The sequence below is a fragment of the Colletotrichum navitas genome (assembly GCF_030913465.1).
Source record: "Colletotrichum navitas strain CBS 125086 chromosome Unknown LY79scaffold_34, whole genome shotgun sequence".
In the NCBI taxonomy this organism is placed as follows: domain Eukaryota; kingdom Fungi; phylum Ascomycota; class Sordariomycetes; order Glomerellales; family Glomerellaceae; genus Colletotrichum; species Colletotrichum navitas.
The window spans coordinates 287,865-312,479 of NW_026850580.1; the positions used below are offsets into that span (position 1 = coordinate 287,865).

General features: G+C 54.9%; 6 protein-coding genes and 1 non-coding gene across 7 annotated transcripts; 4 read left to right on the forward strand and 3 right to left on the reverse strand.

The window, feature by feature from the left end:
• Positions 1 to 67: 67 nt before the first annotated feature.
• Positions 68 to 1,257, reverse strand: LY79DRAFT_590725 (uncharacterized protein; the record flags this gene model as incomplete). The annotated part of the gene is given in 4 exon segments (XM_060561190.1): positions 68 to 187; positions 199 to 362; positions 501 to 502; positions 557 to 1,257. 4 exon segments carry the CDS (start codon positions 1,255 to 1,257, stop codon positions 68 to 70), a joined length of 987 nt encoding a protein of 328 aa, XP_060413593.1.
• Positions 1,258 to 3,244: 1,987 nt separating this feature from the next.
• LY79DRAFT_590726 (uncharacterized protein) lies at positions 3,245 to 4,904 on the reverse strand (the record flags this gene model as incomplete). The annotated part of the gene is made up of 2 exons (XM_060561191.1): positions 3,245 to 3,294; positions 3,365 to 4,904. The coding sequence occupies 2 exons, from the start codon at positions 4,902 to 4,904 to the stop codon at positions 3,245 to 3,247; spliced, it is 1,590 nt and encodes a 529-aa protein (XP_060413594.1).
• A 668-nt stretch (positions 4,905 to 5,572) lies between these two features.
• LY79DRAFT_t141 lies at positions 5,573 to 5,658 on the forward strand. Its single transcript has one exon. It is a non-coding gene; the product is annotated as a tRNA-Glu (tRNA).
• A 2,546-nt stretch (positions 5,659 to 8,204) lies between these two features.
• Positions 8,205 to 9,085, forward strand: LY79DRAFT_229150 (uncharacterized protein). The gene is made up of 2 exons (XM_060551662.1): positions 8,205 to 8,322; positions 8,528 to 9,085. The coding sequence occupies exons 1-2, from the start codon at positions 8,263 to 8,265 to the stop codon at positions 8,873 to 8,875; spliced, it is 408 nt and encodes a 135-aa protein (XP_060413595.1). The 5' UTR covers positions 8,205 to 8,262; the 3' UTR covers positions 8,876 to 9,085.
• A 322-nt stretch (positions 9,086 to 9,407) lies between these two features.
• On the reverse strand, positions 9,408 to 11,137 carry LY79DRAFT_590727 (alpha amylase; the record flags this gene model as incomplete). The annotated part of the gene is made up of 3 exons (XM_060561192.1): positions 9,408 to 9,958; positions 10,030 to 10,854; positions 10,924 to 11,137. 3 exons carry the CDS (start codon positions 11,135 to 11,137, stop codon positions 9,408 to 9,410), a joined length of 1,590 nt encoding a protein of 529 aa, XP_060413596.1.
• Positions 11,138 to 14,707: 3,570 nt separating this feature from the next.
• Positions 14,708 to 15,667, forward strand: LY79DRAFT_229162 (uncharacterized protein). The gene is made up of 3 exons (XM_060551663.1): positions 14,708 to 15,054; positions 15,138 to 15,485; positions 15,592 to 15,667. Exons 1-2 carry the CDS (start codon positions 14,897 to 14,899, stop codon positions 15,430 to 15,432), a joined length of 453 nt encoding a protein of 150 aa, XP_060413597.1. The 5' UTR covers positions 14,708 to 14,896; the 3' UTR covers positions 15,433 to 15,485; positions 15,592 to 15,667.
• A 495-nt stretch (positions 15,668 to 16,162) lies between these two features.
• On the forward strand, positions 16,163 to 23,401 carry LY79DRAFT_516584 (alpha amylase; the record flags this gene model as incomplete). The annotated part of the gene is made up of 4 exons (XM_060554835.1): positions 16,163 to 16,582; positions 16,653 to 16,768; positions 16,823 to 22,045; positions 22,099 to 23,401. The coding sequence occupies 4 exons, from the start codon at positions 16,163 to 16,165 to the stop codon at positions 23,399 to 23,401; spliced, it is 7,062 nt and encodes a 2,353-aa protein (XP_060413598.1).
• Positions 23,402 to 24,615: the final 1,214 nt, after the last annotated feature.

Genomic DNA, 24,615 nt, shown 5'->3' on the forward strand with positions numbered 1-24,615 from the left:
CCGCTAGATAGTTTACAAGTGCCGGCGGTAAGGAATAACTCGCTCGGGCTCTTCCTTTCAAAAAGCCCTAGCCCCTGCTTGCCCTTTGATTTGGATGCTTCCAGGCCACCCATGCGAGAATGAGCTGGAGAAGACCAACAATCAATGAGAGGAAACCAAATAGCGCCGCCAAAAACAGCCCAGCCCACTAATGGCCACAGTCAGAGCGTTGCGTTCAGAGGTGTGTCTCTCAAACCAGGAAACCACCGGGTTTGTTGGTGGCGGACGTTTGATGGCGTCGTGAAGTTTGGCCAGGCGGTTGCCCCAGTACTCGAAGACCATGTCCGGCGGCACCGTCCGAACGAACTCGATCAGCATTGCCTCTTGGTCGAAAGAGTGTTTTTTTTGATCATCTTCTCCAGCGAAGAGTACGACTTGTCATCCTCTGTGTCGATAATTGGGAACAGGACGGTATGGACTGTGAGGGAGTGTTTCAAGCAGCAACCTCGGCGGCAATGTACCTCTATAACCTGTCAATAGAACGAACAAAGGGGCTTCTTGGGTCATTGGGACTTACAGAGCTAGGCTCTCCTCAAAACCTAGTTCCAAGGGCTGGTGTTTGGTGATGGCCAGATGCGCTCTGAGGAAGAACAGTTGGTGGAACACTCTGAGGGTTTTGGTACCCGTATCGTACGCAAGGTGCTCTAGCAAGTTGTTTGTCGGCCTGATCTTTACATCATATTCTCCCGCGAGTTTCCAGGCTTTGAGATATTTCTTTTGCATCATGATTTCTATAACCTTCCCCTTCTGATCTTCGGTAGCACAATGCTGCTGGGTGGAGGCTTCTTCTACGTAGGCAGCGAAGCAGACGTCTCCATCCCACTTGTTCCGACTGAAGTCGTTGCGTTCGAGCCCTACAGCGAAGTAGTCTCCGGAAAAACAGTCAATCATGAACGCAACCGAGACGATCAGCTTGGAAATGTTCTTCTTTTCTTTGTCGCTCGAAAGTTCAGAGCCCAGGGACTCTGTGATAAATCCATCGACTGTCAGAGAAGGGTTCCCACGGAGGGTCTTGACGCAGCTGACGACATCTGTATGACTCCTTAGTGTCTGAGTCCCAATGCGAATGATGGCATCCCCTGGATCTTCTGGGCAGATCAAAGAACAATAGTGATCGAAGTACGCTTTGGATGTTGGGTCATTCCAACGGTGTGCAAACTGTTCGCCAAAGACTGAAGTTGCTATTTGCTCGCGTTCTTTGTCGCTTGGGTAGAACATACTTTCCCGTGGACTATCGGCTAACTGTAATGGGTGGTTTCTGAGATGAGGGTTTGGGAAACATGATTCTGGAGCTCTTGCGATATCCATGATCTGGTTGTATCCAGAATCAGGCTGGCTCTTTGCCAAGGTTGTCCCAGCTTGGACGAGGCTAGGGCACATTAATGCGACCTACTGACCCCCTTCAGAGGCCTCAGCGTACCAAAGTATTTCATGGCGCGAGTTTAGGTACGGGTTGAGATGTCTCATTGCCCATGCCCTATCTCCCCCCTTTTCTTTCACTCTTTTCATTGAACTCCCTCCTAACTGCCCATGTGTCCTAAACTTGGGAAACATCGACACCCATCAATACTGTGCTGACTCAAGCCTCGAGTTATGGGGGAAGCTTCACAAACCACAGGGCAAAGGTGTGTTTCTCGTCGGATTGAAGTTGCGTTATGGGATAGAACCTAATTGTTACTGTCCTCCCCAACTTGCGACATCAGCTAGGCCAACTAAGGCTGGAGTCCACTTCAACTGATTCACCATCGACACTGTCCGATCGAAGAGTCAAGAAACTTCCCATAAGACAATCGCAACAGTACTCTGGATCTCCTGTCTCGCCGCTGTCTCAGACGTCTATTCAAACTACAAGGGTTGACGAGTTCGTCAGACCATTAGGATTTTCTGCGCAAACAACCAACAACAACGAAAATTCAAAGGGGATATGCGTTGTTGAAGACAATTTGGCCATTCCGGACGGCAAGCCGCGTGAGATACACTCTGGAATTACAGGGGGAAATCCTAATCCCCACTCTCCGTCAGCGCCCAAGATTGAGGACGATGACGGGGACATTGGTCCTCTTGCAACATCAGCCGTTGCTGAATCAAGTGAGGGCACGGCTTCAAGCCAATCCCGACTGCGCGATTCTGCACCTTCTGTTACCGAGAGCGACGATTATGCGTATCGTGAGGCGATGGAGATTCCCAAGCATCAACCGCAAATATTCGTCTATCCTCACAGCGGCGATAAGATTCCCCCAGTGTTCCAGCAAAGATTCAAGGAAGTTGTCAATCTGTTTATGCATAACACCAGGAACAATGCCCAACCGAAAGACAGTGCATCTTCCATAGACTACACGCTCAGGTTATGTGGTAAATCACCTGAGGATTCGCATCCATTCATTCTCGTCTTCTATCGAGCAAAAGATTTCCGGCCACTCAAAGACCTCTTATCAAAGGACCGCTTGCGATTTCAATACTGCCGTAGGCGGTCTCACGCGAGAGACTCTTGGAAAGGATGGTCGACTTCGCGGAGAGTTGCTGTCTCGGATCACAACGTACCGCTGTTCGACCTGTTTTACTGGCGCACTCAGCAGCCAAGGGTGCTTCTTTTTGGCATGTGTGCGAGGCCATAGAAAAGTCTTTAGATTGCTTTTCTTGAGAGGGGCCGAATCAAACTTGGATGAGATGACCATGGCCCGACACTTAACACGCCAGGAAGCAGTCAGAGAATATGCCATGAGAGAAGCTGATCCGTACCGAGAATCTGAGCACACAACAAGTAGGCTTAGGCCTAGGAGTAGGCCTCATGATCGCATAATAATCGTTCAACCCACTGCTAGCATGAGACGGAGGGAAGGCAGTTCAGAAAGAATCAACCACGAAATAGTGCGTCTGGATGATTTTATGATTTTTGGTGGGTTTTCAGACTTCAGTGGCAGAGCTGGTGCAGAGAGACCATGAAAAGGGAACATTGGTGGCGGTTCCAATCAGCGTGAACAAAGGGTTGTAGCATAATGGAATTCAGGAGAAGAAGAAGTGTGAAGAGTGCATAGTTGCAGCCTGCCATCGCTTTCACTTCCTCGTCCAAGTCATCTTTGTCATACTGTTGATACAAAGTTATGTGGGTTACTGTTCCTTTTGAATGTGCCCTATTCCTGATTTTTGTACCGTGTTCATTACCTAGGTATGGTGGAACAGTTCTACCTCGTCAGGTTTGCCTCGTCTACGCCATAACGCGCATCCATGGGCCATGGGTCTTTGGTCTTCTTAGCCCTAAAAGTAAAATCAGCGTCAAATAACACATCCACTGACACAGGTTTCGGGGCGCGAATGGACAAGAAACAAGAGGGCATCAAAAAGGAGGGCATAATCAAGACATACTTCAAGTCAGCCCCAGGCGACATCTTGGAGGCATACTTGCGTAAAAGCCGATAAAACCACGTCGACCCCAGGCCAACAGACCCGACCCACGACGCCGCGGTGGCCATCTTCTCCGATCTGGGTACCCGGAGCCTGGCATACTCCTCGACAGCTGCCCTGAGCTCGCCCCGCGCGCCTGGGGCCGTCCCGATGACGGCGGCGGGGCTGCAGTGCTTTAGCAGCATACTCGCGAGGACGGTGGCGTCCTCGATCGCGAAGCCCGTTCCCTGACCGCTGGTGGGGAGCATCAGCCGCGCGGCGTCGCCGAGGAGGACGACGTCGCCGCCGCTGCACCCGCCGGGGGCGCTCCACCGGATCTCGTCTTCTTTCCAGACCCGCTGGCGCAGGGGTGTGTGGATGATGCGGTCCGCCGAGTCCAGCATCGTCTTGAAGTTGCCGGCGAACGGGTGGCGGAGGCGCATGTGGGCGCGGAGGATGGCGATGGTGATGGATCTTGGGTATTGTCCGGATGCGATGGCGGCGTGCCACTGTTCCTCGGCCCCTCCCAAACCTGGGGTGGGATCGTCCATGTCTTTCGAAGCTGCGCTGGAATCTTCTGCCGGTTCGGGCCGGGGTCCTGGCGGCGTGTGTTCCGGGAGGATCAGGTCCCAGCGAACCATCCTTCCGGGACATGGCCCCGTGGCCAGAAAACCCTGCGGTAACCACACGGAATGCGATTCGGAAAACGGACGCTCAGGTGCGTGCGAAGCGGGCATCTTGTCGGCAGAGGACATGCCATAGATGCCTGTCATACCCATATGATCCGGCAGCCAGCGCCGCTCCGAAGTATCTGGGTTACGGAGGTTAAGGATGTGGCGGCGGACGTCGGAGTACCCGCCGTCTGCGCCAACGAGAAGGTCGACATCAAGGTGGGTGCCGTCGGCGAAGCCTACACGAGTTTGACCGTCTCCATGGCCGTCTTTCTCTTCCGTGTTGCTGCTGGAAGAGGCGAGATGCTCAAAACGGACGGCCCTTTTGGACCACCTTACTTCGCCTCCTAGCTCGCGCACGCGGTCGACAAGGAGGGACTGCAAGCCCGCACGCTCAAAGTACATGGCGCCCATCTGCATGTCATGGGACCAGAACCCGTTGACCATCGTTTTGAGGTGCGTGAGCGGGGTGTCCGCGTCACGATCCAGAGACGAGGGCCCGGACCAGAGGGTCAGGTCGCCGCATTCGTAGCCGTGTTTACGGATGGCGTCGCCAAGGCCGAGGGCCAGGAGGGAGTGTAAGCCGTTTGGGAGGAGGGCCACCGAGGCGCCGGCACGCTGATGGTTGGTTGATGGCGAGGATGGAGACGAGCCTCCACCACCGGTGACCGGGGCTGGTGCCGGGGACTGGTCGAACAGAACCGGACGAAAGAGGGTACGAAGAACGGGGTGGGACAGGAGGTGTAGCGCAAGGGTCGGGCCGGCGATAGCGGCGCCGCAGATACCCACCACTTTCGGTGCCGGAAGCGTCATTGCGGGGTTGAGGTTCGTACTGTCTGCGATGCGGGGAACGGAACGTGTTCACATTCCTCAAGCATGTGTGACGAGAACCGCGAGGGAATGAAGGCTGAGTGTAACCAAGTGCAAGTGTAGTGGGCGCGAGAAGTTGCTGATCGCTCGAGGACTTTATCATGACGGCTGTGTTACGAATAATGAATGTGCCCTCGTTTGCAAGCCTCGCTACCTTGGCTTCATGTCCTCTTTCAGGAAATACCTAGTGCATCTAAGCGGGTCGAAACCGGCATTCAACATTGCTAAGCTGATGCCACAAGAGAAAATCGTCCAATGGGAACTCCATGTTGGCCGTCAAGCGTGGCGCGTGGCTTCTATAGGGCCGCATCCTTCATCCTTCGTAACAATGGCGACGCCCGGGCCGTAAAGAGGCGATAGTCGTGTATGCCCGGCCCGGCATTGAGTCGCGACAGCATGTGTTGCGTTGTACCCTACGTCTGCTTCACAATATATCTCACTCGGATCAACAACTCCACGGAAACATACTGTGTCTATATTAGAATGATGAAAGATATGGCTGTCTTTTTGGAAGTGTGATAGGATCGAAGGTTGTTAGATGTCAAGATAGACTCAACGCAGTTCTGGGACATTGGTCTTAGTGCCCAATTTGACTGGCTCAGCCACAACAGTCCGATATGGTGTAGTGGCCAACATGATGCCCTCTCACCTTGTGAGAGGTTAGGCATAGCCCCGAGTTCGATTCTCGGTTTCGGAACACGTTCTTTTGGATTTTTGTTCCTTCTTCGATTTTACCTTCCTTCCTACAGAGGAACAAAAGGGATCAATCAATTATTGTTTGTCTGCTTTCTTTGCCATTGTTACTTACTTACTTACTACTACCATTCGTCCAACTTTATTTTTGGTGATTCTCTGGCGATCATCTTTTTGCTATATATGGCAGATTCGAAGATGCTGTCACGATTTAATGATGATATGCGAACTTGATATAATTAATAGAATCAAGCGAACAAGTCTCGGCCATGGACAACATCGGTAACAACCAGGTTCCAAGCTGGCCAGACGAGTCGCTCCTACAGTCACGTTCCTGGGATCATGTAGTACCAAGTTGACTCAAATATTGCGAGACTCGTACGAATCTACTCCATCTCTGCCAAGGACGAACCCGAGTCTCCCGTGTTGCGCAGCCAAGCTAAGGTTGCACGAGCGATAGGGATTCAAGGGAGCGAGGGTCAGCCATCAGCCGTCAACCGTCTGCGAGCCGGTTCAGCCTCATCCGCCAAAACCAGGACCGAATTCCCCGTTCCCGTCATGCCCTACCGGGGAAGCACGTTCCAAGCAGAGGCCATTGTGAAAGCTAGCGCGAGACAAAAACAAGGTAAGCTTGACCGTTCCTTCGCCGATCACTCGTGGCCCGTCAAGGGTCGCTTGGACCGTTTGTCTTATGACAGCCGCCCCCTCGGACGAAAATAGCTACCGGCCAAAGGACGGATCAGCGTGCTGCTCGGGGGATGGATAGCGAAGAAAAGGTGACTCCATATCGACAAGGCAATTAAGACCCCCACCGCGAAGAGATTTCAAACATTGGAGAAAAGATCACAATACGAATAGTGTAGGGTCACCGCCAAAATGAAATAAATAAAATAAAAAAAACCAAAAAAATCCCGACCACCGGGGCGGGGCGGGGCGGGATCGGCGCCCTACGTGTACGGATACACTCTCAGGAAATTGGCGGCAGAGAAACCCTCCCTCTTGTACGAAATGCTTTCCCCTATCGGGCTCATTTCCGGACGGGGGCCCATGAGCGGGTAAGAAGAAAGAAAGAAAGAAAGAAAGAAAGGAATAAAGTAATAAAGTAAGAAAAAAAAACCCCCCGAATGAACAAAACAAAGAAGCCGATTGCCGGTATTCCCACTCTGACTTGCATCCATCGCAAAAGTCGGAGCCGGTCAAGAAGACGCCTCCCTTCTTCGCGATAGCAATATGGCGGCAAGATCAACGCGTCCGTCCCCCTCCGCTTCACAATTTTCGATTCGCGCGATTCGCCCCAAGGGGACCGCAAAGGACGAGCGGTGCCGCGGAAACTCGAGGTAGACCTTGCAATCCACACCGTGATCCACCCATCTGGCCTATTGAGATCTCTTCCCTCGTCGTCCTTGTTCAAGTGCGGCGCGTACCACAGCTGGGACGGGCGTGCGCTGTCCGTCCTGTCCCTGCTGGGCCATGCCGCCCACTGTCCGTCGATCGCCTGAGCGGATGGGAAGCAAGGGGAGCAGGCTATTTCATATCAAAAGACAGGGGGGGAGAGCACAACCACCACTACACCAAGCCTGTTCCAGACATTCATGTGCCGCTCTCAATGTCGGCACTGACGAACCATCTAACGCACAGGAGAGAGAGAGAGAGAGAAAGAGAGAGACATACTACATACTATTTAGTGCACAGTATTACGGTACGTACGGCAGGCGCATGGAGTCTCAGACATACCTCAGTCCGCGTCCGCTGTGGGTAGCCACATAGCGTCCCTTGCCTCCTTGTCTTATTGCCTCGCTAGGTATTTGCCTGCTTGCCATCTGCGGTCGGCGATCGCCCACCAGAGAGCGCAGCCCACAGCCGGCGCGCGGAACGCATACACGCACACGCGGTACGACCCTACGATGCACGGGAACGGGGGCCGTTTCTTGATGGAGAAAAGCTGTGCGCGTGTCACGTGTGCAGTATGCTTGTGTTGTTGCTGCCAAATCAGCCATCTTGGCACAATCTCGCTCAGCGTTCTGCTGGAGCCGACAGTCGGTCCTCTCTGGATCATCATATACCCCCCCCCTATTTCAGCTGTTCAGGTGTGGAACGGCCGTCTTTTTCGTTCGCCCGTCCGCACCGTGTCGAGAGAGGCGGACGGACACGGGCAGGCCCCCCTCGCAGATACGTGTGCAAAAATACGGCGGGTGGGTGGGGAGGGCTGGCTGATTGTAGCTCCCCAATTGGTCCCCTTGCAGAAAAACAAAAGGAACCTTTGGCATATCGAGCAGCCGGGGGGGATCGGTCCGGTTTTCTTTTTATCTCAATGCAAGGAACGGTGTAAGGTACCTAGTGGAGATGGTGTGTTCGTACCGAGTCTCACCTCACCCGCCAGAGCCGACTTGTCCGAACCGAACGGATTACCTAGACTGCGCAGGCAACAACTATTACGGATATTCTGGTACGGGTACAGATCCCTATCGCCTCCTTCAAGCCCCCCCCCCCTTTTTTCCCCTTCTCTTATTCCCGGGCGTAGGAAAGAGAGGGTCTTTTTATTTATTTTTATTTTTTATAATTTTTACTGTACCCTCAGGGACCTCAAGGGAACCCTAGACGCGACAACATGGCCCCACGTCTTTTATGCTCAGAGATGACGGTAATCCCACCACACCTTCTCTCCTCGGTGTGTGTTGCTTGCTTTGTTGTTTTTGTTTTTGTTGCTGTTCGACTTCGCGTGGTGGCGGTGCATAACCAACACAACGGCCGGACGTTTCCCCCACAATGCCGCCCTTCTCCCTTGATAGATGAAAAAAAGAAAGGAAAAAAAGAGAAGAAAAGAATCAAGGGAGGTATAAAAATAATAACAATCAACTAACTGTAGTGACGAGATGTTTACATTGCTATCCATGTGGGCAGATCATGTGGCTTTGCACCTCCTTACCTTATGCCAAAAGCTCCGTTCTAAACGCACTGTAATCCTTGACGGCCGAAACCGACCTCGCCTAGCGCGTCTTTCATGTCTCAGTTCGCACCAGACACCCAACCGAAGAGCCGGTTGCCGCCGCCATCGTGAAGGCCCTTCGAGCGGCACCGAGTCCGATGACATCTTCACAAAAATCGCAAGCCACAGTTCAACATGCATCCTAGTGGTTACCTATGTGTGTATTGGGGGGTCGGGATTGAATGTTTTCAACCTTGATATTTACGACTTGGGTCTTGGATCCGAAGGAGTCTGATATCTCTAACCAACAAGCGAACTAGCCCTTTTGGCTACTTACACGCATACATATAAAACTGTGACTGCTGCTGCTTTTGACTCGTATCCACCCCAAAAAATAAATACCAAGGTTCATCATGGTTTCGCCGTATGAGATGATTGGGGGGTGTTGAACAACAAACAAGTACGAGAAAGATAGATTGCTCACCAGACCCACGTGAGAGCGATTTGGTGGGATCCCGGGGGGCAAAGAAAAGGGGTGAACGGCGTGCGCAAGGATAATACAAAAAAAAAACCAACCAAAGACCGGTAAAGGGATGTGATGATGCGCTGGGGCCAGAGTCGTCCGTTACTATCCCACAAACAGAAACAAAACACTCGAACGTGGAGTTTATTATAGTAAAAAAAAAAACAATCAAGCGTTGTGCCCGGCTCGCAATGTACTCCATAATTTCGAGGCTGCCCGGGTTCTTTTTCTTCTTGCCTTCTTCTCACTTCTCCTTTCTTCCCTTTTACAACTCATCAAAGAGCGGACTTTCCCTTCTTTTTGCTTACGCGAGGAGAGCAAATGAGGCGGCCATGACGGAGGCCAGGACCAGCGTCAGGCTGCCGCCAAGGCCAGCAGCGGCGTTGTCCTTGCCGGCCTCCTTGGTGCCGTTGGCGCAGATCGAGGTACCATCGAGCACCGACACGGGGACGACGGCCTTGGGCTCGCCCTTGTTCATGAACAAGGTGACGTTGCCGGTGCCGTCGGCGGTGCTGGTGGCGCACGAGAGAACCTCAACGACCTGGTCACCCGGGTTGAAGCCGCCCATGCTGAGCGTGTACGAGTCGCCCTTGGAGCTCTTGTTGGTGATGCAGAAGACGACCTGGGCGCCGTCGGGGCCCTTGCGCAGGCACAGGTGCGTGCCCTCGACAAAGAGCTGCTCAGACGGCGTCGTAGTGAAGGCGCTGTTCATCTTCTGCAGCTGGTTGCGCGTCTTGAGGAGCGTAGACGTCATCGTGTAGAGGGGCGCCTCGGTGTCGTACTTGGACTGCCAGAGGGGCTCGCGGTTGAAGGGGGTGGAGTTTCCATTGAAGTGCTGCTCCTGACCCTGGTAGACTATTGACACGCTTGTTAACAACCTCGCATGTCTATGAACTAGAGGATGAGACGGGAGGAGGGGGCCTTACCAGTGGGGATGCCGTCAGTCAAAAGGATGTAAGCCATGGCGTTCTTGGCAAGGGCCATGTCCTCGTCGCGGACGGCAAAACGAGGCATGTCGTGGTTCTCGACGAAGGATCCGAGGGCAAAGATGTCGGTGCAACCCTCACGGGCTTGGGAACGCCAGTCGGCGAGCGAGTTCATATCGCCGCCGAAGAAGACGCTGTTGAGGGGGTAGTACTCGACATAGTTGGGCATACCGGGCAGCAGGTTCAGGGTCTGGTAGCGGCAGAAGTCGTTGGGGTAACCGGTCAAGACCTCGCCGAAGGCGAAGACTCCGGAGGCGTTGACAAAGGTGGGCAGGAAGGCGTCGTTGACGTGCTTGGCGGCGTCGATGCGAAGACCGTCGATGGAGTAGTTGGAGACGAGCTCCTTGATCCACTTGCTGAACTCGGTGACGACGGGCTGGGTCTCGGTGGCCAGGTCGGCGAGGGCGACGCCGTAGGGGTACAGCCAGCAGTCCTGGTAGTCGGTGCTGTTGTCCCACTCGGTCACGTTGCAGTAGGGGTGGAAGTACTTCTCGTCGTTGAAGGGGTTGAACTTGGTGTAGTCGAGCTTGGGCGGGACCGAATCGAGCTTCTGGACCATGTTGTTGACGACGACGTCGACCATGATATACATGTCACGCTTGTGCATCTCAGCGATGAGGGCTTCCAAGTCCTCCTTGGTGCCGAACTTGTCGTTGAGGGCATAGTTGTCGAGGGACCAGTAGCCGTGGTAAGCCTCACCGACGGCGGTGTTGTCATCAATGTTCTTGACGATGGGGCTGATCTGGACGGCGGTGAAACCCATATCTGCACGGCGTTGTTAGTCGTGGTGCGTTGCTCGGGCGAGAGCGGATGTCGTGATTCGCCGTCACTAACCTTGGATGTAGTCGAGCTTGTTCATCAGACCCTTCCAGGTGCCGCCGCAGAAGTCGTACAGCTGGCACTCGTGGTCTGTAGAGCCGTCATCGTGGGCATAACGGTCAATCATGACCTGGTAGATGGCTCGCGACTTCCATTCTTCGAGGTCGGCGGCCGAGACCAGGGCGGAGAGGGCGGAAAGGGCTGCCCACGCAAACGTTGAGGTACGCATGGCTGATTAGGCTTTGCTGTGAGAGTGGGATTAAACGAGGGACTGCGCCGCGGATGGGCGACGATGAAACGATTTGACTTTGCGCTTTGCGTGTGAGCGTGGTGAAAGGAATGAATAGGGTCAGGTAGGTTGCGGGCGCGCACACAACACGATATAGAACTTTTGGGTGTGTAGGTAGGATGGACCGTCGGACTTGTCGGGGACGGAGAGACGAGCTGATGGATGGGGGATCCCTTCAGTGAATTGTAGCGAGTGACTGGTCCTTGGACGCCAGACTGGACTGGTGGACTGGATCGGGAAAAGGGGTGGGAAGACGGGGTAGATTAAGAGAGTGAGTAGGAAGCAACGTGGAGCCGGTTCACGGCAAAAGAAGAGGGGCCAACCGCGTAGAGTCGACGTTGACACGAGAGGAGATCGGCAGAGAAGAGGGTGGGAAAGAATGAAAAGCGCGTGGGCAATGGAACTCTATGTGCATGCAGCCAGTCCAGTACCTTTTCTTCTTTTTTCTTTTCTTTCATTATTACTTACCTACCTACCTACTGTAGGTGCCTATGTGCGATGGTACGGATACAGAACCTGGCCTGGTACTACGGGGAGATCCGATGCAAGGTACGCGAGACAAACAGACAGACAAGCAGACAGCAAGGCGCGCAGGAGGAGGAGTCCCAAGCTTAGACACAAGAGGGGGCGCACTGGAACAGCAACAGCACACTGGCTTGGAAAAGGCTTGGAAAGGCCTTGAAGGAGATGAGGGTTGCCATACTCGGGCGCAGAAGTCAATGCCTCGGATCAGATGAGCGATGAGGCCCACTGGGGGAGGGGCGGACACGGCGAATAAGCATGGCCAACAGGTGGTCGATAGGAAATTGAACCCAAGCAGAGAATATTAGTGACTATGGGATACGATGGTCGCCACGGAGGCCAAGCCTGGGGTGTATGTGCGTGTGTGTGTGTGGAGGCATTGTGGTGCCCAAAGGGGAATAGTCAGGCGCAAGACAGCTCGACAAGAGGCGAGGAGACGACGGTTGTGTGCGAGTATGTTCGATGTGTGTGTATGCATTTATGTGTTTGTGTGTTTGGTGTACGACTGCCGCCAAGGGCACAGCGAAATGGACGGTATTTGTTGTGATTAAAACGCCGCCTACCAATGAGGAAGGATTGTACAGATGTGTCCAAGGAGCTACTACTTGCCCACTACCTACCTCTGCACTAGGTATGCTATGTGACTACTTATACGAGCTGCGCGCGCGCGCCTGTGTGTGTGTGTGACGTGATGTGCCGTAGGTAGATGCTAAGGCAATTAATTATTGGCAGGTCCTCCTTATAGTAGGTACTACTACAGTACCTAGGCATAGTAGGTTAGTATCTTTAGGTACCTACCGGCGGTAAGTTGGCAAGGTAGGGTTATCGCTGTGAGAGCGTCCCAATTTGCAAAAGCCTTGCTTGTTCTCCTGCCAAGGAACGGCAGCCAGCACGGCCAACGGTGCGGCCTTGGAAGGGACCTTGGAACCTTCCCCCCAACGGGCTTTGAGCTTATCCCGATGTGGTATGGTGGCACTACGGCAGTGGCATCAACGGCACTGTACATAGTAATAACTTTACTTGCCATCGTGCTAGCGAACTGTCATGCGCCCCGCGTCGTCAACGGTTGACGGACAGACACGACGGTGGTGCTGACGCTGCAAAAAAGGCCAAGGGTCGTTTGCGTACACCAATGCCAGACTAGGCAGGCGATCAAGCGATCCCGGGAAGTGAGCAGCTCTTGCGAGGGGTTCTTTGCGTCTCTTGATGGTCTCTCGGGGCGTGGTGCTTGACAGCCAGTGGCTGGCGGCCGCTTGATGCCATTGGCGGGTTGCTTGATTGTTTGCTCGTCTGCGCCACAGGCCGACTGCCCGCCGCTCACCCATTCGCTGTCTCGATACTTAATTGAAATGCGTGATTGACGTGATTGCCAATTACCTACGGTCGGCCACATCCTTCCCCCATGCGCAATATCTAGTGTACATTGCACTTTCCCGCCAGGGTGGGATGGATGGATGCATGGCAAGCGCTACGCTGTGTTTTAGGGTGCTGTTACTGCCAGTTACCGACGGTAGCAACATAGCCGTGGGCGCCGAGGTGACTAAGCCACCCATCGCGACCTCCCGATTTGGAAACACCTCGCTCGGCGCAGTTTCCGCCGTCACGGTCGATCGAACTCGATGGAACTGGAAGGCTGCTGGGTCATAGCCGAAAATACCTACTACGTGTACTGAGCAGCGCCTGCTCCGTACTCCAGCTCTATAAAATCAGACAGGGAGTTCCCTCATTGTCAAACAGGCGGGTTTCTAAACCGGGCTCTTTTGCTTGATGGCCCTCCTGGATGGGCCTTTCTCCTTCCTCCTGAAAACCAGAAATGGCCGTGAGAAGCATGGGCAGACCCGGACACCCACCGTGTCTGGTAATTATGAGACACGCTGCTAGGAAGACCAAGGGAGAGAGAGGAAGTGAAAAATAATAAAACACCGATAATAATAATAATAAAAAAAGACAACGCCACCCCAAGAATAAGATCAAAAAAGGGGAGCTTGCAGGGCTTTGGCCTTGCTCAGCTAGCCAGCCTTCTGGCCTTAGGCGAACATGGCCCCCCGTAGCGAAATCCCCGTTTCTTGCATTTCTCCTCAGCACCTCCTTCCCTCCGCCTGCCCGGTTTCAGTGCGCCCAGGATGCCCAGCGCCGCCGACCAACGCGCACAATGTTCAACGGCGCGCCGAGTCGTCATCGTCACCCGCGTCTCATCTCTGACTCGTCCGTTGAACACTGACTGCCCTCTTGCTGCATGCTATGCAATACCCGATTGCTAACCATGGCAAGAGCTGCGCTGCATGTTAATGGGAGAAGAGCAGGGGTGATCCCTGCCACACACCGCAAAAGTGCAGGTGCAACTCCGGCCCCTGTAGGCTAGACCAGAGATCCCGGCCGACGTCGTCCCATTGTACACTAGGATAACTTCCTCGTGCCCAAGTGGATATCGTAAGTGGGGTTGATACCGGACACGCTCCAGTAAAATAGAACCGAGTGGGACATGTTCCTCTTGCCGGCGTGGAAGGTGGGAGGCGTCAGGAAGGCGCGCTCAGTGGACAGTCATCGGAGTACTGAGGGAAAACGGGTGGATGCGCCACAGATGTGTGGCTGGTGAGGTCGGAACGATGGCGGCTGATTGGCCAAGATGACCCAGACCTGACCCATTATCCGACCCGCCCACCTCTGGGTGGCTCGGGATATTTTGCAACGACACTCTCACTGTCCAAAAAGAAAACCCTTTTTCTCGCTACTGCGGACGATACGGCTCACCCAGTTTTCCTCACCTGCTGGCCGACTCTTCTTGTGACGCTCAGTAAGGAGGATACTGCATCGGCAAAGAGTATCATATGCATACCTACTAGGTGCTTGCCCGCTTGCTTGCTTGCTTGCTTGCTTGCTGTGCCACCAATGTCACCACCGTCTGAACGCCAGCCGGGATTTGCTTTTTTTGTTCTTGCTTTTGCAAATCCTTTCATCCTGCAGCCGCCATGATCGACTTGGTCTCCTTTGCAGCCGGGCGATGTCACAGCTATGATTCGACAGATGCCCCCAATCTGGCTTGATCTTGGCCCAGCCCACTCACACCAGAACAAACCTGTTCTCTGCCTTACGGGGAACTGGCTGCCAACAACGGTGGAAGGACTCCTAGAAACCATCGCCAGCCGAGCATTAAACCTTTGGGCAATGCGAGTTTAGATGAACCCCTTCTCCATGGCTCATCGTTGCGCGTCTCAGCATGCCTCCGCCGCGCCTTGCTCGACGGGCCCTGCCCTTGAGCCTCAATCGTCCCGACCGGGAAATCGCTGCTTCTGGATAATCTTCGAAAGCAAGCATTATTCGCCCTGGGCAGCCCAGTTCGTCTCCAACGCCTCGTATTCTCTTAGGGGGGGAGCAGGAGGAGGACCACACAAAGTAAAACTGACTCGATACAACACAGCACGCCCACTGGCCAGGGCCGATTGACAGCGGGTGCCTCGACCGACGAACTCAACCGACTCGACCAACAAGAAGCACCGCACCGTGCTGGCCTATCCTTGGTCTTCAACACGAACCCCTGCGCCTGCTGGCCTCGGGCCACCGTATTGGTCAGTCTCTGCTGTGGGATTCGACAAAAAGGGCAATCCAAGACGGAGTACGCCAATCTCCCATCGCCCTTATGGTTCGCTGCTAACCAGGCATTTGCCTGCACCCTATGCATATCCATATTCCAAACTTCGTATAGCCAGAATTAGCCCCAACCACCCCGGAGTCACATAGTCATGGTACCACAGAGAGGGGTTTCCGGGTACCTCTCTCTCTCTCTCTCTCTTGTTCTCTAATTCTCTTACGCCCTCTTGAGGGAAACTGGGGAAGGATGAAGAGCTAACGATTCGGCTGGGCCGTTCCTGCAGAAAGGGCACACCCCCCCCCATCGCCATCACGGAATCAACGCCCTGCGGCATGCATCCCACTCTAGCCCCTCCCCTCCCTTCTTCTCCCCTTTCCGTAGACCGCGAAACTGGAGCCTTGGGAGGCGAGGCGGACGGGATAGATCCTTCTTGGACTCTTCTACGGCCCCAGCCACTCTGGAGTCCGCTAAGTATGGCCCATGCCTGCACTTTTGCCTCTGTCCATGTCTGTGCCTCCCTACCAGTGATCCCCTTTTCCGCCTCCAGCCTGGGGCATATTGCATTTTGGGCTGACCCAAGCTCCCGCGAGATTACCCCCTTTTCAATCGGTACCAACGTGGTGTTGACGGCCGAGTTTTCTTCCCATCCGTCCCGCGCCTTGCCTTGTGTCTCATCCCGTCATTCGTTTTTGCTTGCTTGCTGGTCTGCTTCGCAGCCTTTCTCTCCTCACCCCCATCCCACCATCACCATCACACTCCTTGGAGCTTCACTTCGTCACTCATTCCTGGTTCATTCTTTTTTCTTTTGCTGTACAGTTTTGCTCACTCGCCCCTCCAGGCGAGTAAGAGTCGCAATGTCTAATTCCGTATTGGCTTGGGCAATTACACTCCTTACCGCCTCATCAACAGTCGTTTCTGGCCTCAGATACACCGCGAGCGAAGCCGATTACAACCTCAACCAGAACAGGTTAGCAACCAACCCATACGAATACTCGGGAAAGAGAGAGAACCACACATTCTCCAAATCGCCAGAAAACTGGCGGTTCCCCTACTACACATTATTCATCGACCGTTTCGTCAACGGCGACCCCGAGAACGACAATGCCAACGGCACGCTTTTCGAACAAGATCCCTTGAGCAACCAGCTTCGCCATGGCGGAGATGTGGCCGGGCTCGTCGACGCCTTGGATTACATCCAGGGCATGGGAGTCAAGGCCATCTACATCGCCGGTTCCCCCTTCATCAACCAACCGTGGGGAGCTGATTCTTACTCGGTACGAAAATACTCCTCTGCCCGTGACCGGCGCGGCAGGACCTGGACAGGAGCGCTGACAGAAGCCTTAGCCACTAGACCTCACCCTTCTTGACAGGCATTACGGTAATATCACGGCATGGCAAGTGGCCATCGACGAAATTCACAAGAGGAACATGTACGTGGTCATGGACCAGACCATGGCGACGTAAGTATCTGATTGTCCGTTACGGCTTTGCTGTCACTCACTGTTTTCTTCTAGCATGGGTGATTTGATCGGATTCGAGGGGTACCTCAACACATCGACACCGTTCAAGACCGATGAGCACAAGGTCCAGTGGAAGTCATCTCGACGATACCTCGACTTCGACATTGGCAACGAGTACAACGAATCCTGCCAGTACCCGGCTTTTTGGTTCGAAGACGGCAAGCCCGTCGCCCAAGATGTCGTGTCCCAGCTAAAGGGCTGCTACAACAGCGATTTCGACCAATACGGTGACATTGAAGCTTTTGGTGTTTTCCCCGACTGGCAGCGTCAATTGGCAAAGTTCGCGTCCGTGCAGGACCGTCTTCGTGAATGGGTTCCTTCGGTCCGCCAGCGTCTCGAGCTCTACTCGTGCATGACCATTCAAATGCTTGACATCGACGGCTTCCGTATCGACAAGGCCGTCCAGGTCACCGTCGACGCGCAGGCTGAGTGGAGTACTGCTATGCGCAAGTGTGCCAAGGACCTCGGCAAGGATAACTTTATGATTGTGGGCGAAATCACCAGTGGTAACACCCTGGGATCCATATATCTCGGACGTGGCCGAACCCCGGAGATGGCTTCATCGTTGGAGCTCGCGCAAGCCGTGTCCCTCGACCCGACGAGTAGCTCTGCTTCTGGCAGCTTCATCCGTGAAGCTGGGAAGAGTGCTCTTGATGCCGGTGCCTTCCACTACTCCATCTACCGTTTCATGACCCGCTTCCTCGGATTGAGCGGTAACCTTGAGGCCGGTTATGATCTCCCGACCGATTGGGTTCAGACCTGGAACCAAATGATTCTGACCAACGACTTTTACAACGCCAACACTGGCGAATTTGACCCTCGTCACCTCTATGGTGTTACCAACCAGGACGTTTTCCGCTGGCCTGCCATTGAACTAGGAACGGAGCGCATGCTTCTCGCCTACTTCATCACCACCCTGCTTCTCCCCGGCTCCCCTCTTGTTTACTACGGCGAGGAGCAGAGCTTCTACGTCTTGGACAACACGGCCGAGAACTACGTTTTCGGTCGTCAAGCCTTCTCCCCCTCCCCAGCTTGGATGATTCACGGATGCTATGCGGGCGATAACTCCGTCTACGTTGGCTGGCCCGTCGCCAAAGGCAAAACGGGCTGCAAGGATCCAACCGTGGCCTACGACCACCGCGATCCCTCAGCATCGATCCGTAATTGGATGAAGCGCCTCTTCGCTTTCCGCGACAAGTACCCCGTCCTCCAGAGCGGCTGGCTTCTCGAGCAGCTGTCGAAAAAGACGCAAGGTATCCAATACAAAGGCAGTAGCGTCCCGACCGAGACCGGAATTTGGAGTGTCGCGCGTGGCTACCTGAGCAACCAGAAAGAGACGGGTGACCCGGTCTGGCTGGTTTACCACAACAGCCCCAATGAGACGACTTACGAGTTCGACTGCAGCAACGAGGCGGATGCCTTCCTCTCACCCTTTGACGAAAACTCGAAGGTCAGGAATCTGTTTGACACCGGCGGCGCCGGCGCCATCACCCTTGAAAGCTCGACCAAGGACAACGGCTTCAACGGCAACGGCAAAAAGGCCGGCTGCATCAGCAGCATCACCATGACGCCCTTTGAGTTCCGAGCATATGTTCCCGACACGGAATGGATGGACATTGCGCCTTCCATCACCGGTTTCGAGCCTGGCCATGATGCTCCCATCGACTCGACCAATGCCAACGGCCAGATTCCCATCGCCTTGAAGTTTTCGACCGAGATGGACTGCGACGCGGTCACCAAGGCTGTTTCTGCTCGCGTCACTGTTGATGCCAACACCGAGACCGCCATCACTTTCGACACTCCTGTCTGCGGTGCCATGAATCCGATCGAAAAGGACTCTTATATCGGCGCCATCGCCTCTGTCTGGAAGTGGTCCGCCAACCTTCAGAACGTTCCCGACGGCATCGTCAAGATTACTGCCAACAACATCACCGCGCCTGGCGGTACGACGACCAAGGCCATTGATCATTTCCTCATCCGCTTCGGCAAGCCCTTCAACCCCGTCGTGTTCCCCGCTACTGCCAACTACTCGCGATCGCTCATGCAAGAGAGCGGCGGCGTGTACTACATCAACCACGCCGCTCCTGGTGCCACCAAGTTCCGCTACAGCACCAACTGGGGTTCCAGCTGGAGCAACTGGCAGTCGTACACCGGTGCCAGGCAGCGCATGGTTCCGCAGTCGTGGGACGGAACCGACCTCCAGAAGTGGAAGGGCGAGCATCTAATGGTTCAGTACTTCAGCAAGCCTCTCGGTTCGTCTTCCTTTGTCCAGCACTCCGATAGCAGTGATATCCCCTTCTCCCGCCAGTGGCCTCACATCTTCCTCCACGGGCCCTTTAACAAATGGGGTTACGATGCCGGTCTGCCAAACTTGATGACCCAGGTTGGCAACAACCTCTGGGAGCTGCATTTTATGTACGAATGGCCCGCACAGATCCAGTTGAACATCTGGGGCATCAACGCAGACAACCAACCTGACGCCTCCTTCATCTACGGCGACCCCAACGGCGACGGTGTCCTTGACCGTCTGCCCCCAAGCAGTTTGTCCGACAACGTTGTCAACTTGACCTCGCCACCCCCGATGCCTGCGCTTTCCTACAAGCTCGTCTTCAACGACGCCAACTTGAACTACGTCGCTGTTCCCGAGGGCAACATGTGGATTCAGATCATCTTCTTCTTCCTCCTCGGCCTCATGCCCATCGTCCTCGCGGGATTGGCCGGCTGGATCTACATGAAGGGTTTCTACCAGGTGAAGATCAACAAGTCAGGATTCTCCAAGAAGGGTTGGTTACCACTCAAGCTCGGGAATGAGTCCAACATTAACTTCGGCGAAAAAGGCAAAAGTCTCGAGATGTCCCAAATTCCTCCATCCCCTCTCTCGCCCGCTCCCGCTGCGGCTGCTGGTGGCGCCGCCCGGAGGAAGGTCCTCATCGCCACCATGGAGTACAACATCGACGACTGGAAGATCAGCATCAAGATCGGTGGTCTTGGTGTCATGGCCAAGCTCATGAGCCAGGCCCTCTCCCACGTCGATCTCATCTGGGTTGTCCCCTGTGTCGGCGACGTCGACTACCCCCTGGAGAACGAGGCCGAGCCGATGTTTGTCGAAGTCATGGGCGATTCCTTCGAGGTCAAGGTCTACTACCACCAGTCCAAGAACATCACGTACGTCATCCTCGATGCTCCCATCTTCCGTCAGCAAACCAAGGCCGATCCCTATATCGCTCGCATGGATGATCTTGAGAGTGCCATCCTATACTGTGCCTGGAACAGCTGTATTGCCGAGTCGATCCGCCGCTTTAACGTCGACATCTACCACATCAACGACTACCACGGCGCCGCCGCACCCCTCTACCTCCTCCCGCAAACCATCCCCGTCTGCCTGTCCCTGCACAATGCCGAGTTCCAAGGCATGTGGCCCATGAGAACCGAGGAAGAGCAAAAGGAAGTCTACAGCGTCTTCAACCTGCCGCCCAAGGTCGTCAAGGACTACGTCCAGTACGGTTCGGCCTTCAACCTCCTGCACGCTGCCGCCAGCTACCTCCGCATCCACCAGCGCGGTTTCGGTGCCGTTGGTGTGTCCAAGAAGTACGGTGATCGTTCCCTGGCCCGTTACCCCATCTTCTGGAGTTTGAAGAACATTGGTCAGCTGCCCAACCCCGATCCCTCTGATACTGGCGAATGGAATCCCGAAGAGGACATCTCCAGCGCCCAGGACGAGATCAAGATTGATGAAACGTTTGAGGCCAACCGAGCCACTCTCCGGAGACAGGCTCAGGAGTGGGCCGGTCTTGAAGTCAACCCGAACGCCGATCTCTTCGTCTTTGTCGGTAGATGGAGTTTGCAAAAGGGTGTGGACTTGATCGCCGATCTTTTCCCCAGCATTCTCGAGAAGTACCCCTCTGTCCAGCTTATCGCCGTCGGCCCCGTCATCGACTTGTACGGCAAGTTCGCCGCCCTGAAGCTCAACAAGCTCATGGAGAAGTACCCTGGCCGTGTCTTCAGCAAGCCCGAGTTCACCCAGCTGCCTCCCTACATCTTCAGCGGTGCCGAGTTTGCCCTCATTCCTTCTCGTGACGAGCCCTTCGGTCTGGTCGCCGTCGAGTTCGGTCGTAAGGGTGCTTTGGGTGTTGGTGCCCGTGTCGGTGGTCTCGGTCAGATGCCTGGTTTCTGGTACACCGTCGAGTCCATGAGTCCCACTCATTTGCTCCATCAGTTCAAGCAGGCCATTGCCTCTGCTCTCAGCTGCAAGCCCAGAAAGCGAGCCCTCATGCGCGCTTGGAGTGCCAAGCAGCGTTTCCCCGTCGCGCAGTGGATCAGGCAACTCGACACGCTCTACAACGAGTCGATCAAGATCCACAACAAGGAGGCTGCCAAGCAGAAGAAGGCCGGCGGCATCCGCAACCTGACCGACTCCTCGTTGAGGTCAAGCATGGCCGTCAGCGAGTATGGCTCGGAACTCACACCTGCTGGCTCAAGAGCCCCATCACCTCTGCCCCCTCCGAGCCGGATTGCCAGCCCGGCGGGCCGCATCAACTCGCCTGATCTGGGCACACCCAACATGCCGTGGAGCACCATACCCTCTTCGCGCCGCGGCTCCTTCTCGAGCTCCATCAATGGCCGCGACAGCATGCTCGCACCCCGCGAAAGCATGTTCGCCACCGGTCGTGAGAGCATGGTCAGCGTGGACAGCTTTGCCATGCGCGCCCAGCACGACGCTTCATCTCCCCAGACCCCCGGCCTCGATGGCCTTGGCCTGCCCCAGCCGAGCTTCTACAAGCAGCAGCGCAACAGCTCCCAGCTGTCGTTGCCGGATGTCGTTGGTGACCGCCACGACCTGAAGCTGCAAAACGTGGACCAGAACTTCACCGATAAGAATGGCGAATTTTATGCCGAGTTCGAGCAGATGCTCAACAGTCTGACGGCCAAGAACTCGGGCACTGACCTCTGCATCGAGAATTTCCTCAAGAAGAGTGAGAAGAAGTGGTTCGCCAGATACCGTGACGCCAAGCTTGGCCGAAGCGACCACAGCCGCTCGAGGAGTCCCGCGCCCAGCCGCCCGGGCTCAAGCAAGGGTCTCGGTGCCACCTTTGACGGAGACCGTGGTCGCAGCCGCACACCAAGCGGCCTCACCGCTGGCTCCCACTACGATGACAGCCCCGTCGACGACGAATTCCTTTTGGGTGACAACTACAACGCGCCCACTGGTCTCAAGAAGTGAGCTCGCCCGACCCTATTATACTTTTGCAGAGAAAGCTAACCCGCTCTAGATTCCTGTCCATCCGCATCGGTGACTGGCCCGTCTACGCCTTCTTCCTCTCTTTTATGCAAGTCATCTCCATCAACTCGTACCAGATCGTCCTCCTCACGGGCGAGACCAACCAAACTCCTAGCAAGCTGTACATTGTTGCCGCGACCTACCTCATCACGTCCATCTTGTGGTGGGTCATGCTCCGCTTGACCAAGTCCGTCTACGCCCTGTCGCTCCCTTGGGTCTTCTTCGGCACGGCCTTCTTCCTGCTTGGTGTGTCGCCTTACCTCGAGCCCTGGCAGAGCCGCGCTGCCATGCAAGATACCGCCACCGCTCTCTACTCGGCCGGCGCCAGTGCCGGTGCTCTGTCTTTCGCGCTCAACTTTGGTGACGAAGGTGGCGCCCCGACGAAGCAATGGATTACTCGCGCTCTCTCTGTTGCCGGTGTTGCTCAGGTGTACTCTCTGATGCTCTGGTACTGGGGGTCTCTTACGCACACCCCGGAGACGTCCCCCATGGCCTTCTTTGACGGCACCAGCATCCCCAAGGCTTTGGCTATCTGCGTTCCCATCGCCATCTTGCTTTGGGCCATCGGTGCAATCCTCTTCTTGGGTCTCCCCGACTACTACCGCCAGGCACCAGACAACATTCCCGGCTTCTATATTTCGCTCGTCCGCCGCAAGCTTGTCCCGGTCTTCTTCATCATGATCATCATCCAGAACTACTGGCTCTCGGCTCCCTACGGTCGCAACTGGCAGTTCCTCTTTGCGTCGCAGTTCATCCCTGGGTGGGGCGTCGTCTTGCTCGCCCTCGGCTTCTTCGTTATCCTCTGGTCCATCATCCTCTACGTCTTCTCCTTCTTCTCCGAGAGCCACACCTGGCTTCTTCCAATCTTCGCCATCGGCCTGTGCGCTCCTCGCTGGGCGCAGATGCTCTGGGGTACCAGCAGCATGGGCATGTACCTCCCCTGGGCTGGCGGCCCTGTTGGTTCGGCCATTCTTTCCCGCTGCCTCTGGCTCTGGCTCGGCCTCCTGGACAACATCCAGGGTGTCGGCTTCGGTATGATGCTGCTTGCTACGCTGACGCGCCAGCACGTTTTGGCTGTCCTCATCGGAGCGCAGGTTATCGGCAGTGCCTTCACGATGCTAGCGCGCGCGACGAGCCCCAACGCCCTGTCGCCCAACACGACCTTCCCCGACTTCTCCCAGGGACTGATGCCCGGGATTTCAAGTTGGTGGTTCTGGATCTGCCTGGGCTTCCAGCTGGTGATCCCCATCTTGTTCTTCAAGTTCTTCAGAAAGGAGCAGGTGTCAAAGCCGTAAAGGAGACACCATGCAAGAATGTGCGATGCGAAGCAAAAAAGAAAAAATACCCGGAGGCGCGGCTACAGAGCCGCGCCTCTTGTCATGTTTGGTCTTGGGGGATCCAGGGAGAGAGGATGGGCGGCACCGGTTCTCTCTCCTCCCCGATTTATGAACATTTTGGTTGTATAATGATGCATAACTTTCTTCCTGTTCTATATACACATGGCTCTTTGTCATCCCTCTCGCTAGCTCGAGGAAGCAAAAGGCGTTTTGTACCTAGCCACGAAATAAATAGGGAAAAGGGGAAGGGAAAGGAGGGGGCGCAGATGACGGCGATAAAAAGGGACCCCTTTGGCTGTCCTTGTCGCAATTGCTTCTCCCTCTTTTTCTGTCATAAACCCACGCTCACGTTTCCGAGCTGAGGCGGCGGGCAGGAGGATCTCTGATGGCACAAACACATCAACCGCCCGTGGAAAACCCACCATTTAGATTTTAGACTCAGCTATGTCGCTCTTTTTTTCTCACAATCATGAATAATAACCTTGCAACCCTATGGCATAGTTCCTCTCCAGGTGGATACCCAGTTGCATTTGAGGGAATATACGTAGTAGTCGCTGACAACGATGAAGAGATGGAGGCCTTCTGGGGCGGGATAAGGCAGGGGACTAAGACCGAAAGATACATTGCTTTTCCTTTTCAGATGTACCTACTACTAAGCTTCTTTTACCTTGTTATGTGATGCTCGGAATCCGAACGACTCTTGGCTGGAAAGAATATGATCCAGGCGAACGTACACACGAATGACACTCTTGTTGCCGTGACAGCTCGCAACGCAGGACCTGGACTAATACATGCAACCCATTCTGCCCAGAGGCTCTTCCTCAAAGAAAGGCCGGATGCCTCTCGGTGCAGCTTCAGTCGTCGTGATGATGGAGGCTAATCTAGGGGTTGGCCAAACCTGGGGTACCCCAAGTTCCCCCCCCCTCCTTTCGGACGGGAATAAGCATATAGGCCAAGGACCGGTCTCCTCACGACCGGATCTTCTAGTACACAGAGGCCCGTACGTAGATCATCAAGTCTTGGCTAGTGTCTTCGCATCGTAGAATACGAAGATGCGCTTCTCTAGCGTGCATGTCCAAAATTGGGAGCCAGCGCAGGGAAATAGATTAACGGGCTAACAGACCAAGCTCAAGATGGCAGGTCGGTGCAAGCAAGGCGCATTGGGGGTGGAA

Excerpts from the sequence above, each read along its gene's own strand:
- LY79DRAFT_229150 (XM_060551662.1), top strand. The coding sequence starts at position 8,263 with ATGGCCCCACGTCTTTTATGCTCAGAGATGACGGTAATCCCACCACAC. Across the intron at positions 8,323-8,527 it reads CACCACACCTTCTCTCCTCG|ATGTTTACATTGCTATCCAT; the intron begins GTGTGTGTTGCT and ends TGTAGTGACGAG.
- LY79DRAFT_229162 (XM_060551663.1), top strand. The coding sequence starts at position 14,897 with ATGAACCCCTTCTCCATGGCTCATCGTTGCGCGTCTCAGCATGCCTCC. Across the intron at positions 15,055-15,137 it reads TATTCGCCCTGGGCAGCCCA|CACGCCCACTGGCCAGGGCC; the intron begins GTTCGTCTCCAA and ends GATACAACACAG.